The sequence below is a fragment of the Macrotis lagotis genome, chromosome 4 (assembly GCF_037893015.1).
Source record: "Macrotis lagotis isolate mMagLag1 chromosome 4, bilby.v1.9.chrom.fasta, whole genome shotgun sequence".
In the NCBI taxonomy this organism is placed as follows: domain Eukaryota; kingdom Metazoa; phylum Chordata; class Mammalia; order Peramelemorphia; family Peramelidae; genus Macrotis; species Macrotis lagotis.
In genome coordinates, this window is record NC_133661.1 from 35,524,058 (window position 1) to 35,539,480 (window position 15,423).

General features: G+C 40.8%; 1 protein-coding gene across 3 annotated transcripts in view; it reads right to left on the reverse strand.

The window, feature by feature from the left end:
- SH2D7 (SH2 domain containing 7) overlaps positions 1-15,423 on the reverse strand; it is a 39,504-nt gene that overhangs the window by 14,754 nt on the left and 9,327 nt on the right. The window contains exon 1 of one of the 3 annotated variants that reach the window (XM_074236322.1): positions 2,629-2,709. The exons of 1 other annotated variant lie outside the window; for it this stretch is intronic. Coding sequence is in view for 1 of the 2 variants with exons in the window: in XM_074236320.1 (XP_074092421.1) it covers positions 2,156-2,178 (23 nt within the window). In the remaining variant the exon portion in view is untranslated. One more of the 3 variants, XM_074236320.1, reaches the window with a different exon arrangement.

Sequence of the window (15,423 nt, forward strand, 5' to 3'; positions counted from 1 at the left end):
TTCATGTGATGGATTGGAAGGGATTAGAGCAGCAACTGGTGATGGGAACTGAGTGAACCACACGGACTCCAGCTTTTGACTCAGTTCTGGAGCTAGTCCTTTCTATTCAATTATGGGTCTGGTCCCATTAATCTTTTGAGGAAATTTTCATCAATTGTGGGAATTGGAAAAAAAATTTTATTTTATTCTTGAAACCTAGGCCCTGTGTGGTTGGGAAGCTGGACCTTTACTTCCTGCTTAGAGACCCTTACCTAAGGATCTAAATTATGCTGACTAGAATCCCTGGCAGCTCTAAAAAATGATGCAAATTTTCTCACAATTATATATCTCAAGCAATCCATATATGTCTTATCTAAAAATTGACCCCATACTGCTCATTCAATTACTGTTTCCATGTTCCTTTGAATGTTTACAGACACTTTGGGGGTGACCAGACACCTGCTTTTCTGATTTCGAGGAATTATACCTGATTGCTCTCTCCCTCCCAACTTGGAAAGTCCCTAATCTTTCTTCCAATTGGAATTCTTATTACCTAATGTTGTATTCTAGTTAATTGTTTCCTTTCAATTAATTGACCTAATGTGATTAATTGCATAATGATTATAATAAATGGATGCTCCAGATCCCTCCTGTCTCTGCTACTCACTTGCTCCTTGACCCGGACAAAGCCTTTTCCTCCTCTTGTTCTCAATTTCCTCACTTGTAATGGGCAACGGTGGGTCAGATAACCTGAGAACAGGTTTTCAAAGGGAACAAATTTTGAAAGTATGAGATACTGGCTCTTTAAGGATAAAGATGAGGACATGGTGGAGAAAAAGAACATTGGAGGAATGAAGGCAAGTCTGGTCATCTTCACAATTTTGAAGCTTAATTAAGATCAAACAATCTTCACAACTGTAAGGACTGAGAGAGAACTAGACCAACTCCCATGTCCCCCAGGATTCCAGCAGAGGCCTCTTGACTCTCAATTTAGCAACTTTACCCTAGACCCATGGTCTTAAACATCCTTCTTTGTCCATCAATCCTTCACCAGGTCCAGGCCTTCAGCCCAGGCCTCCTGTGTCCTTAAAATGTTTTCCTTGTGAATAGAATAGGGAAGAGTTTCAGTATTTACTTTCCAATTTGATAGGAAAATAGCCTCTGCCTGATGGAAAATAGTGTCATACAACAACCAGGATGGAAATTGCTCACCCAAAGATTTCAGAGAGGGTGGACTGGGACTCAGGCTGTTGTTATCGGATGCTAATTGAGAAAGCAGAACAGTAGATGTGGTGTTACCTGATTCAATTCAAATTGCTTTAATTAGATCATAGGATTTTGGAGTAGGAAAAAGATTATCTAATTCAACCTTCTCATTTTTTCTTTTTTTTTTTAGACAATCAATCGGTTAAGTGACTTGCCCAGGATCACACAGTTAGTAATTGTTTGAGACCACATTTGAACACAAATCCTCCAGACTCTATGCTTTTCACTGTGTTACCTAGTGGTCCCTCTTGTCATTTTCCAAAAAGAAGACCATAGGATCACAGATTTAAAACTTCAAGGATCCTTATAGACTGCATACTGACTTAGAAAATCACAAGTTAATATTATCTATGTTCTATTGTATATTTATTTATTTTTGTAAAAAAAAACTTTCTCAAATGCGTTTTAATTTGGTTCTGATGTACTTGAGAGTGGCCTGGGGACTGAAATGAGGGATGGGGGATTCCTAGACTATTTCTGGTTTAGATGATCACTAAACTTCCTTCTATAGCTAAGGGTCTTTGAGTCTCTGACTTCCCCATGTAGTTATTCCAGTACCTTCTGGGAATCTAGTCCCCTACTCTTTCTCTTCCGGGTGTAAGGTCACCTTGACTAGAACAACATAGGACTGGGTCCAGTCTTTCACTTTAGCCAGTAGAGTCAAGATTCCTGCCCAGTTTTCATCCCCAATTTATCACCCCCAACACAGCTGGGCTGATAGCACCCAGTGACCTTGAGACCCAGAGCCTTTGGACAACCAAAGTCTGCTGCCTCCCCAGCCCCAGCATTCCTCAATGAGTCACAGTGTCTCAGAACAAGCCCCAGAGGCTTCTTTCTTACCCAACCCTACAGCTTCATAGCATCCTCAGCTCCATATCTATTTGAAATATTCTAAAGATGGGGAACTCACCATTGTTTGAGGCACTGGTCCATTTTAGGATAGTTCAAATTCTTAGGGAGTATTTTCCTTATCTTCAGCAGAAACTCACCCCTTGGCTACTCCCTGCCCTGTCCCAGTCTACCCTTTGGGGTCAATCAGCTCCCTTTCTACTTCATAGACCTTTGAGTCCTAGAATCCAGAGTCACAAGGGTTCTCTCCCCTAGGCTAATTAACCTGTTCTTCAGCCCAACCTTGGGGCAGAGAATGAAGGAATTCCTTATGGTCTTTAGAGCTGGAAGAAGCCTTAGAGATCATTAAGCCCAATCCCTTTTTCTTTTCCAAAAGAGGAAACCAGAGTGCAGAGTGACACACAGCTTGGATGATTAAGAAGGGGGAGCTGAAACTTCTACCCAAGTTGATTGATTCTTAGACTTTTTGCCATATCATGTTACTTTTGAAGGAGCCCTTCCAAGTCTAGCAAAAAAAAAAAATCTTAATCTGACCTGTCCTCTGCTCCATTATGAGGGATAGGAGTTGTAAGGAGTGTTCAGGGAGGACTAACACCTCTGATATAAGAGTTACCAAGCCCTTTTCAGGATTGCCTATCCACCAGTAGTGTCTATCAATGCTCAATTGTGACTCCAAAACAACAACCACACCCAAATTAAACTGTCTCAGGAGAAGGGCTAAATCAGATTAAGAGTAGATGACAAAGCCTCAAACTCATCAATGGGTTAAGGGATTATCTACTCCAAACATGTGAAGACTTCCCTAGCAAAATGGGTGGATGAGAATAATTTGCTCCCATGGCCACGAAGGCCACTGAAGCAATCGCTTAGAGCTTGGTCAGTCATTGAAGATTCCCAAGGTCATCCACTACGTCCTGGTCATCCTGATGTTTGCTCTGCCTCTGGACTTCAAGGACTCTGAAACGTTGTGCAACTCTGCCCCCTTAAATCTAATTTACATACAAATCAAGATATCACTACAGGATCTCACTAGTCCTCTTTGAAAAGGAAGAACAAAACAAAATAAGAGGCATCTTTGGGGAGCCCATAAGACACTGAATTTGAAGTCAAGAGCTGAGTTAAAATCCACAGATTCTGGCTGTGTGACCCTGAGGATACAATCTCCCTGAATTTTGATTTTCTTTATAAAACAAGAGATAGGGCTTTTAATGCCCTTTTTAGCTTTCTACCTTTGATCCTGTTATTTTAGAAGGATCATTCAGTGACCAATCTCTGCTTCTTAAAGTTAGCAGAAGTCTGGACTCCCTGGCTCCCTTCTCCGGTCCCTATAGGATGGCACTGATCCCCCATATTAGCAATGATGTCTTTTTCTTAACTTGAGGTAGAGGTAGGAAGAGAAAAGGACACGCAAATTATAAATTGGCTCTTTCTCAAATCCTATTTGCAATTTTCCCCTTGTTTTGGAAAATCCAGAACAAAAGCTCCTTTTCCTGAGTTGGCAGAAATCATTAAAATTAGTGTGAGAGCGCCACCTCCTGAGGGATATCAGGGGAGCTCCTCTCGCCCCTGGCTTGTAGAATTGGAAGGGACTTTATATTTATTCCAGAGCTACCTCCTCCAAGTGTAACTGAGGCTATTTGGGCATTTGGTGGGAGAAGTCTCCTGGACTGTGCTTTAGAGTCAACCAGGGATTCTCTGAGGCAGAGGAGGGGAGAGAGCTGTACGTGAGCGGTTGTGGAGACAGCTGGACAAAGATCAGAGGTGGGAGATGGGGAATACCTAAGAAGACATAATGGGACAAAATGAAGTTGTTAGGAAGTTTATAAGGGGAATGATATAAATCTGGGAAAACAAGTGGTAGCCAAACTTAAGAGAATTTTAAATGCCAAGCTGAACATTTTTTATTTCATTTTCTAAAGATAATTTGGAACTATTGAAAATATTTGTGATGTAGAGTATTCCCACTAGGAGAGTTTTCCAATTTGCACTTATACTGATGAATTAGGCCCCAGAGGGAACTCCCAGATTCTAAGGTATAAGCTATGGGTAATTAGCTCCTAAAACTAAATATTTCATGAGTCCCCAGTGGTGCACATTTCATTAATATTCAGACAGTAGAAAAAGTTAACTCTTAGTAAAAAAAAAAAAAGAATAGTGACAAAAGATCTCTTCCATTAATCTGGGACATATTTATCTATTAATGCAAATAGAATTTGTGGAATGAGTGAATACAAATTTAGAGAACAATGGTAATGACACACATTTGTAGGAAACTCATAGCCAAACTCTTCTCTTTCTACATGGAAACCTCATGAAGCTCTCCACTCACCTCAGTCTATCTGCTGGTCTTCCAGAGTCTACTCCTCTACTATATAAGTTTCTCATTGCTCAGACTAACTCTCCTTTGAGGTCAATGCTCACTTCCTTCTCTGATGCAAGAGCCTGATATCCTGAAAATGACTTCCTCCCTCCAATATCTACCTCTCTATATTTGTGTTTGTCCTTAAGGTCCATGCCTTTGTTCCTGAAACTTTTCCTTGAGCTCTCAAAGTTTTATGTCCAATAATGGGGAGAGAAGGAGGAAAGAATTGCCCTTCCACAGGATGCACCAAGCCCACATTCTCTCAAACTATTAAACATATCTAGGATTTAACTATTTTAAAGACTTGAAAAATCATGTCTAAATTTTGTTCTTTCCATAAAGTTGTTCCCCTTAATTCCATAAGAAAAATGTTTGTATTTCAAAAAAGAGATTTCAATTGTTTTTAGTTGTGTCTTCATGGGATTTTCATGACCTTATTTGGATAGGTAAAGATACTAGAATGGTTTGCCATTTCCTTCGCCGGCTCATTTTTCAGTTGAAGAAACTGAGGCAAAACAGGGTTAATTGCTGGGGGTCAGATAGGTATTACATAACTAAAATCAGATTTGAATTCACAAAGATGAGTCTTCCTGATTCTAGATCTGGCTGCGTCACCTAGCACCACAGCATAAAGGAATTGCTGGTGTTAATACAGTAAAACTTCATTTTTCTCTATTCTTTTATCTGTCTTTTGTTACTGACTTGGGAACCAAATCCCCTTTCCCTTACACTCAGATCTAAGTTGTAGCAATGTTAATTTGTTCACTGAGTGGAGGCCTGGGAGACCAATAAAGAGGATATTGTGATAGCTCAGGTGACAGACGATGAGAGTCTGTGCTCATATGAGTGGAAATAAAGGGACAAATGTGAGAACAATATTGTGGAGGTAGATTCAACAAAGGCATGGTTGGGCATGGTTATTGAAGGAGACCACAGGATTTAGGATAACTCCAAGATGGTGATTGGAAAAATGGTGGTGCCAATTATAGAAGTATGGGCATTTGATGGAGGGAGCAATTGGGCAGAGTTTCATTTTGGACATGATGCATTTGAGATGATAGATGGGGGTGCTTTCCAGAAGATAGGAGGTTGAACAGAGACAGATAAGGGCTGGAGTTATCTGAATAGAAATGATAGTAAAGAGTGTTATCATTATTTTTATGATCATTTCATAAGAGGACCAATTGAAGAACCTGGTATATTGAGCCTGGAGAAGATAAGAATTAGGGGGGATCAGGATAACTTTCACTTAAGTACTTGAGGGATCATCATAAGATGGCAACTTTTTTTGTCTTCTTTTTGAATCCCCAGTACTTAGCATAGTGCCTAATATATGGTAGATACTTAATACATTTTTATTGATTGATTTACAAAAGCTCTTATTATTCCAAAATATGTCCTTCCATGGAGTTGAAATTTGCTGCCCTGAAACCTCTCTTTATCTGTCCTCTGGGACCAAGAAGAACAAGACAAACCCCTTGACCAAACAATCAAAGTGTAATGAGCTAGATTGAGGACAAACATGCTTTCGATTTTTTTTCTTTGTATTCCCAGGAACTAGCACTATTCCTGACAAATGGTGGGTGCTTAATAAAATGCTTTTTTGGGGGGAGTTGCAAGGTGATGGGATTAAGTGACTTGCCCCAGGTCACACAGCTAGTGAGTTACACAAGCTTAAGTGTCAGAGGCCACATTTGAACTCAGATATTCCTGACTCCAGGGCTGGTGCTCCATCCACTGTACTACCTAGGTACCCAGTAAATGCTTTTTGATTGAATGATTTGACAAGTTTCCTCAAGAGGTAATGAGCTCCCCCTCACTGAATGTCTTCACCCTAGAGTCTAGATAGCAATTTGTCAGGAAAGTTGTAGAGAGGATTCCTGTTCTGGTTGATGGCTTTGGGGGTCCATTCCAATTGAGAGATTTTATAAATCCAAAGTCAGGGAAAATTCTCCCCCAGTATAGAAAATAAATAGGTTCTGGCAATTTCTACACCTTCTGTCTTGGCCAGAATCCACAGGAATTTGGCAAATGAAATTAAGTTGTTTCCTGAGGAGAGAAAGTGGAACCATTTCCTGACTCTTTGGAAATTACTGACAAGCTCCAGGATGAAGAAGGCAGCAGGCAAGAATGATTTGGATCTCCTCCTATCCCTCAGGTCCATTTTCTTAAGACCAGAGAGAAAAATTACTGTTCTCTCTCAAAGCAGTCCACAGATTACTGAAGAAAGAATGGAATTCTGTGTTTGGGGAAAACCAGTAAGGTGACAGTTCTACCCTTTCAGTACAATGGGAAGGACAAAATGGGATGCCAAATGGCCTAGTGGTCAAGAGGGAAGGAGGCAAGCTTCTATGTGGTCTTCCTTTGTACCCACTAACCTAGATGTGGCAATATTAGATACCACAAGGGAGGAAGGAACCAGCTCTTCTGTTTTGTCCTTAGGGCTCTTCTCTTAATTGCTGTTTGATAAAGGGCTTCTTGATATTATAGTCTTGAATTGGGAGCTAGAAGTTTGGTTCTATTCTGGAGGCAGAAGAATCTAGTTAAAAATCCCATCATTGATGCTTAACTTGGAGAAAACCACTTATTCAATTAATCCATCCATAAACAATATGTCCTATAGTTGGTTCTATGTACTGTGCTAAGTGCTGGGGATATAAAAAGAGGCAAAAGACAGACAAGAAGCTTACAATCCAATGGAAGAGTTAATATGCAAACAAATATGTACACAAAAAGCAATATACAAGATAAATTGGAAATAATTTACAGAGGGAAGGAATTAGAATTAAGTGGAGATGGGGAAGATTTCCCCTAGAAGGGTGGGTTTTAGTTGGAATTTAAAGGAAGTCAAGGAGGTCAGTAGTGGAGCAGATTGTTTCAGAGAAAATACCTGGAGAGGAGAGATAGAACATCTTGTTCATGGAACAGCCAGGAGATCAGGGTCATTGGGTCAGATTACATGTAGGGGAATAAGATGTAAGAAGCCAGGTAAGGTAGGAGGGCCAAGGGTAGGAAGAGTTTTGAATGTCAAATAGGGCATTTTGTTCCTGTAGGTGATAGGGAACCACTGGAGTTTATTGAAAGGTGGTTGTGTGGTGGTGACATGGCCAGAACTGCACTTTAGGAAAATCACTTTGATAACTAAATGAAAGATGGACTGGAATGAGGAGGCTTGAGGTAGGTAAGATCATTAACCAGCCATTATTGCAATAGTCTTGGTATGAAGTGATGAAAGTGAGTACCAGAGAGGTGGAGGAGGGTAACTGAGAAGAGAAGGAAGAGTATTTGAGAGATGATGAGAAAGTAAAATCAATAGGTTTTGGTAACAGCTTGGATATGGGGAGTCAGGCAGAGTGAGAGAGATTGAGGAGTTCAGGGTGACTCCCAAGCTGCAAGTTCAAGGGACTGGAGAGGATGATGTAGCCCTCAATAGTCATAGGGAAGGTTGGAAGGTTTAAGGAGAAAGAAAATGAATTCCATTTTAGACATGTTGAGTTTAAGATGTCTACTGGATATTCAGTTTGAGAAGTCTAAAAGGAGCTGCAAATCTGGAGATTAGCAGAGAGCTTGGGGCAGGAAAGGAAGATCTGAGAATCATCAGCCTAGGGATGATCATTAAACCCCTGACAGCTGATAAGATTATCCAGTAAAGTAGGATAGAGGGAGAAGAGAAGAGAGCCCAGGGCAGAACCCTGAGGGACACCAGGGCACAATCCGAAGAAAGATCCAGCTAAGGAGACAGGAGAGGTCAGATGGGTGGGGAAAGGATCCGGAGAGAGGGGTGCCCTGAAATCCTAGGGAGAAGAGAGAGTGAGTGATCGATAATGTCAAAGGCCACCTAGAGATCAGGGAGAATGAAGATGGAGAAAAGGCCATTGGATTGAGTAACAAAGTGACCAGTACTAACAGTTTTAGGGGAAAGATAAGATTGGAAGCCACATTATAAGAGGCTAAGAAGAGACTGACAGGAGAGAACATGGAGAACACAATTGTAGATTATCTTTTTGAATTTAGCTACAAAAGGCAGAAGGAAAACACAATGATAGCAAGGATATATAGCAAGAATACTATCAAGTGAGCAAGAATACTATGAGAGTTTTTTCCAAAATAGAGGAGACATGGGCATGTTTGTATGCAGTAGGAAAGGGGCCAGGAGACAGGGAGAGAGAAAATAAGGGAAATATTGGGGATGACATAAGGGCAATTTGAGGGGACAGGATGGAAGGAGATTATTTCAACTAGTAAAGAATAAAGGCCACTTCATCAGTGGGACTATCTATAAAATGATTTCCTATCTGTAAAATGAAGGGGATTGAACTAGTGAGCTTCCAAAGCGCTTCCCAATTCTAGATTTATGGGCCTACAATCCTGAGTCAGTCATTTTCCTTCTCTAGTTTAATTTGTTCTCTTCTCATCCCACTAGCCCAGAAAGATATCTATCTCAAACCTACCAAAGGACCTATATTTCACCATTAATGATCCTTTGAGGCTTGAGGCATTTGGGATCCTCAAGATTTTTTTTTATGGAAATACCAACAACCTTCAGGAAGAACATCAATAAAATGAGATTAGATTCTAAAATTACTAAAATAATCATCCAGCCTATCCCCTTCATTTTACAGAAAAAGAAAGGGAGACCCTGCCAAAGTGAGTTTCCAAAACCTTTTAAAGGTCAAAAATGGCAAAGTCTGGACTTGAACTGAGTTTCCTAACTTTAAATCTAGCATTTAACTGTACCAGGCTGCTTTTCTAATTTTCTCTCTAATTCCACATTCTGAGACTCTGAAATATTTGCATCAGTGGAGCCATCTATCAAGAACTACATATGTAACTGAGGTCTGAGCTGGCTATCTATTCAGTGGGATTTTACCAAATTATAGGATGTAATATTGGGAGAGACCTCAGGGGTCTAGTTCAACCCATCCAGAAAAGAATTTCAGGTAGACAGCATTAAAAAAAAGTATTCTGAAATGAACAAATACCAAATAAAATGAGCCTTTGTGCATTCATTGTAGCACAGATATGTAACTCTATTAGGAAGAGTTTTTTCTTTTAAAGTATAAGAAATTCAGGGGCATCTAGGTGGTGCAGTGGACAGAGCACCAGCTCTGGAGTCAGGAGTACCTGAGTTCAAATCTGGCCTCAGACACTTAATAATTACCTAGCTGTGTGGCCTTGGGCAAGCCACTTAACCCCATTGCCTTGCAAAAACCTAAATAAATCAATAAACAAACAAATAAACAAATAAAGTATAATAAATTCAACATGAAACTTTCTAAACTATCCTGCTTGTCTGTGATTCTTTCAGGTCTTTCTTCTATTCTCTTCTCATTTGGGGGGAAGCCCTGACCTTATTTTCCCTCATTTTCCTACTTCCTTACAAGGAGAGGAGAGAAGAGAGCAAAAGAACAGAGGAGAGGAGAGAAGAGGGAAAGGGAGGGGAGGAAGAGAAGAGAGGAGGGGAGAGGACAGGAGAGGAAAATCTTGGGAAGAGTCCTTGTGACTTTAGCACAACAGTTAGAGAAACTTCATTGTTGGAAGTGAGTAAATTGTCTTCAGTTATTGTCTTCATATTTTGGGGGAGTTGTGGATTTAGCAGGAAGATCAAGGCAGGAGAATGATTCCAGTTTCTTCTATCTAGATAATTATACCAACTGTTGCTTTGTTGCCTTTAGGTAGATTTAGTTGTTTTCAGAGAATGAATCAAAGTCACGTAAACCTCTCAAGTTTAGGAAAAGTCTGACTGTATTGTCTATGTTTCCTACAAAGCTTCTTGGGTATGAAGGTGCCTCTGTGTTTTACTCACCAGTGCTTGGATGAAAAGTAAGGGGACCAAGGAGGCAGAATGTTGGGGTCCTGATGTCCTCTTCTCTCTGTTCTTGGTTATTAACCTCTGAGAGCTAATATCCTATGGTAGATCAGAATTAGAGTCAGGATAAACTGAGTTTAAATCCCATCTCTGACAATGATTTCCTGAGAGATGATGATGGGACAAGGCATTTAACCACCTTGGCCCTTGGTTTCTTCATCTGTAAAATGGGTCTCCAAAGTCTAGTTTTAGATTTATGATCGTAAGGGGAAGAAGTAGGTTGGATGGGATCAGGCCTCAGTTTTCAAGGACAGGTGATTCTAGGATGCTTAAGAAATTCAGAAGCACCTGTCCTTCCTGGAATGTCAGACTCCTTGCTCTGAGACTAAAGAAAAAAAGGAGGCCTGAATTCTATCATGACTGAGTTATTCCTGTTTTGAGAACTTTGGTATATTAGATTCTTTAATAGAAATACCAATGGCCTTGAAAGGGGGAGGTAATATCAGTCAGTTAAGAGTTTAACCTCTGAGACAGCCATATAATCATTCAATCATTAAACATTTATTAAGGGCCTATTTTGTATGAGGCTTGGTGCCAAGCCCTGGAGATACAAAAAGAAGCAAAAGGCAGTCCCTGGCCTCAAGGATCGCACAATTTAAGATAATAACTAGAAAGATGAAGTTGGGATCATAGGGTCATCGATTTAGGGCAGAGGGAATGTTAGCATCTTATGCCGACTTCATTTTATAGATGATCATGATAATAATAGCTAATATTTATGGGGTGCTTTATCTTTTATCTCATTTGATCCCTCACAATAGTCATGCAAGTGTTACTATTTTCTCCATTTTACAGATGAGGGAACTGAGGCACAAAGAGGCTATGTGATTTTCCTAAAGCCATTGGTGATCTCCCTCCCTGCTTCTCTCTTAGAAGAGGTATATGATAGAGACTTCCAAGTAGTTGAAGAACTGTCTTGTAGATTAACAATCCAGTTTTCTCTATATAGCTCTGGAAGGCAGTACCAGGACAAAGGATAGATGTCAGGTCAAATTGAGGCTTGATATTAAAAAAAAAACTCTTTTTTTGGACACTTAGTTCCCCTAAAGTAGAATGGGAGAGAGAGATGGTAGACTCTTGCTCATTGAGGTCTTCAAAGGCTGGAGAACAATTTCTCAGATATAGATTCTGAGATTCTTCTGAGACCCTTCCCACTTCTGAGACCCTTCCCACTCAGAAACTGTGAGATTTTGTGATTCTGTAAAGTGTGAGAGGGAGTGATATAGATATAGTGGAAAGGAATTAGCTCTTGGTATGTTCATCCATTAAGTAGGGGAAAAGCCCTGGATTTGAATCTGAACTCTGTTTTTTGTTACCTCTATGACCTTGAGGAAGTCTATTGATTTATTCAGCCCTTGGGATCTTCTGTAAAGTGAGAGGATTTCTAAAATTTCCTTTATCACTTTTATAATTTTGAAATCATAGAATTTCAGGCTAAAAGAGACTTTTTATTTTGTTTTTATTTTTAGTCTAAGCCAACAGGGTTAAATGACCTGCCCAAGGTCACACAGCTAAGTAATTACTAAGTGTCTGAGGCCAGTTTTGAATTCAGGTACTCCTGACTCCAGGGCCAGCGCTCTACATACTGTGCCACCTAGCTGCCCCTAGAAGAGGCTTTTTAGATCCTAGAAGCCTACCCTTATTTTACAGAGAAGGGAACTGGGACCCAGATAAATATGTCTAAAGTCACATGATTAGTGTGCCAAACAGAAGGGACCACAGAACCAGAAGATTAGGAACCTTTGATAGACAGGGTACTTCTTGAGGAACCAAAAGCCATCAGAGAAAGGCAGGGAAAGGGGAGAGAGTATTATCTTTGAAGCAGAGGAAGGGAGGATCTCAGAAAGGCCCTGGAGGAAGAGGAGGAGGAGGAGGAAGAGGAGGAGAAACACTGAAAAAAGAGCCCTTAGTCCCTGGTGAACCTTGACCATGGTTTCTGTTAAATGTTGAGGTCAGAAGCCCAGAAGCACAGAGAGGGAGGAAGGAAGGGAAGTGGAGGTGTTTTCTGGGTGTTGATAACTTTTTCAATTAACATTGAGGGGGAGGGAAAGATGGAACAAGGGCTAATTTTACTTCAAAGACTGAGATCTTAAAAAAGAGAATTGAGAAATTTAAACATTCTGCTTAGAAGTCAGAGTAATTAGAGATTTTATAATGATAAGAGTAATAATCATCTATTTGTCACTTTAATATTTACAAAATGATTTCCAAGTCAGGGTTTTGGGTCAGAAAGACCTGGGTTCAGATCCCAACTCAGATTCTGACTAACTGTGTGACTCTGGGCTGGTCATCATGTTTCTGGGCTTCAATTTCTTTACTATAAAATTAGGATCCTGGATTCAATGTTGTATCACTCCCATTTTACAGATGAGGAAGTAGTTAAATAATTCACCTAGAGCCATATAGCTAGTAAATGGGAGTTGGGATAAGAATCCATTTCTTTCTGATTTAAAAGATATTCTCTTCAACATTAGGTCAGGTTTTATAACCAAGAGGGGATCATTGGTTGGAGCAAGGAAGGAGTGGCTTCAGGACAAGACAAGGGGGCTTGGTCTTCATGAAGGTTAAGGATGTCTCCTCTTTTTCTTTTTGTAAGGCAATGTGATAAGTGACTTGCCCAAAGTCACACAGCTAGGTAATTAGTAAGTGTCTGAGTCCAGATTTGAACTCAGGATCTCCTAATTCCAGGGCCAGTGCTCTATCCACTGTGCCACCTAGCTGCTCCCTGGATATCTCCTCTTTAGGGACCAGAGGGATGGGGAGGAGAATGATGAAATTGATAAAATTGAAGTTGTATTACTAGAATTCTCAATAATGGAGAGAAGGTCCCCAGGTCTAAGATTATGAATTTGGGGGGGGGGGTGCTGTCAGGTACTGGATGAAGCAAGTTCTGGGAATATAAGTCAAAAAGATATTGTCCTCAAGGATCTTACATTCTTTTTTTAAAAAAATATTTTATTTATTTATTTTTCCAACTATATGCAATGGTAGTTTTCAACAATCATTTTTTGGCAAGGTTTTAAGCTTTACTTTTTTCTCCCTTTCTCCCTTCCCTAACCCCTTCCCCTCTTAAAGAACAATCTAATGTAGCTACACATAGATAACTATGCTAAACATAGAAAGGATCTTACATTCTAATAAGGGAAGATAACACATAAAGAGGAAGTGGGGAGTGGGGGTGATGGGGGGATAGCATGCCTATGACAGCAGATTATGCCAAAGCTGGTCTGTCAAAGCCCAGAACTCTTCCAGAGGCAGAGTCCAAACTTCCTGGGAAGAGGAAAGAGAAATGATGTCCTGAGGGAGAAGAAAGGGCTTGGAATGAGAGTTGAAAGGAATGAGGTCCATTAAAAGGACAGAATAGAAGGATTTTTGAGCAGCGATGATAGCCCAGTGGAGGTGATGCACTATGAATGGAGAGTTCTAGACTGGGGACTGAAAAACTGGAGTATTATAGGTTTACCTCAAAATAAGTATTTGCATGTAGGGACTAGGGAGTGTCAAATGAGCAGTCATGTGGAGCCATAGTGGATAGAATGCTGGGTCTGGGGTCAGACACACTCACTAGTTGTGGTCCCTGGGCAGTCACTTAACCCTGCTTGCCTCAGTTTCCTCATCTGTAAATGAGGGGATTAGACTAGATGGCCCTTCCATCTCTAGATCTGTCTATGATTACTGGTAGTTTAGTGAGAAATAGGTGGCAAACCATGGCAGCAGTACGTGAGATGGGGGCATGTGAAAGTAAAATGGGGGAAATGGATTGAGGCAAAGTCATGATGAGGGGCAAGGTCAGGAAAATTTGAGCTAGACTGCGGGTGAAGGATTGGTTTACAGTGAGTGGGGGGGAGAAGCAGAATAATGATATTTACATTTATGTAACAGTAACTATGTGCTAGGGACTGTGTTATGTCATTTGTAATTATGATCTCATTTGTTAGAAAACTGTGGTCAGACTGGCATGGCAAAGTTCTAGAACTTGGAGGTGTTGAGGTGCCCAGGTGATGCTACAGAGGATAGAGTGCTGGGTCTGCTGTCAGGAAGATTTGAATTCAAATCCAGACCCAGACAACCCTGGCTTGGGATCCTGGGCAAATCACTTCATCCTGTTTGCCTCAGTTTCCTCATCTGTAAAGTGAGCTGGAGAAGGAAATGGCAAACCAGTCTAGTATTTTTGCCAAGAAAACCACAAATGGGATCATGGAGAGTCACACTGAAGCCAGGGACATACTGGAGAAGGAAATGGCCACCTCCTTCAATCTCTTTACCAAGAAAACCCCATAGACAATGTCCATGAGGTCATGTAGTCAGATATGGCTGAACAAGAAGGAGACATTATATCCTGATATGATACTAGACAGTTCAGACAAACTGGCCTTCTTGCTGCTTCTCATCGAGAACACTATCTCCCATCTTTGAACCTACAGGCTGTTTTAATGTTTTGTTGTCCTTCATTTTCAAAGAAGACCATGATTTCAAGGAGTACCCACATCTGAAATGTACTTGCTTTTTACCTTCACCTCTTAGAATCCCCAGCTTCCTTCCTAGCCCAGACTGTACTGTTTCTATCCTGATCTCTCTAGCTACATGGTCCCTAACTCCCCAAATTATCTTGTTCATTTCTATTTATTCTGCATATGCTTGTTCATCTACTACCCAGATTGAATGTAAACTCCCCCCAAGGAAAGGACTGTCTTTACTGTCTTTGTATCTTGGGAGGCCATCCAGAGCCTTTGTCCATATTCCTATCTGGCCACTGGACAGACTCCAATGGTTCTGGAGGATAAAGTGAGGTTGGTGACTTAACGCAGCACCCCCTCCCCCTCAAATCCAATTCATGTGCTTGTCATGATATCACCTCCCTGATGTCATGGTCTTTTTGGAGAATGAAGGACAAACATCATCATCTTGGGAGGCAAGCAACATAGACACTTTGCTGATTGAGAAGAAGGTTGTTGACTGGAGGAGGAGGGGGAGGAGGAGGAGGAGGATAAAGATGGACTGGCCATGTTTTCAGAGGGACAAGCAGAAGCAATATTGAAACAAGAAGTCAATGGGTGTCAGTGATGAGGATACACACAGGGAAGTCTGAGGGGACTAC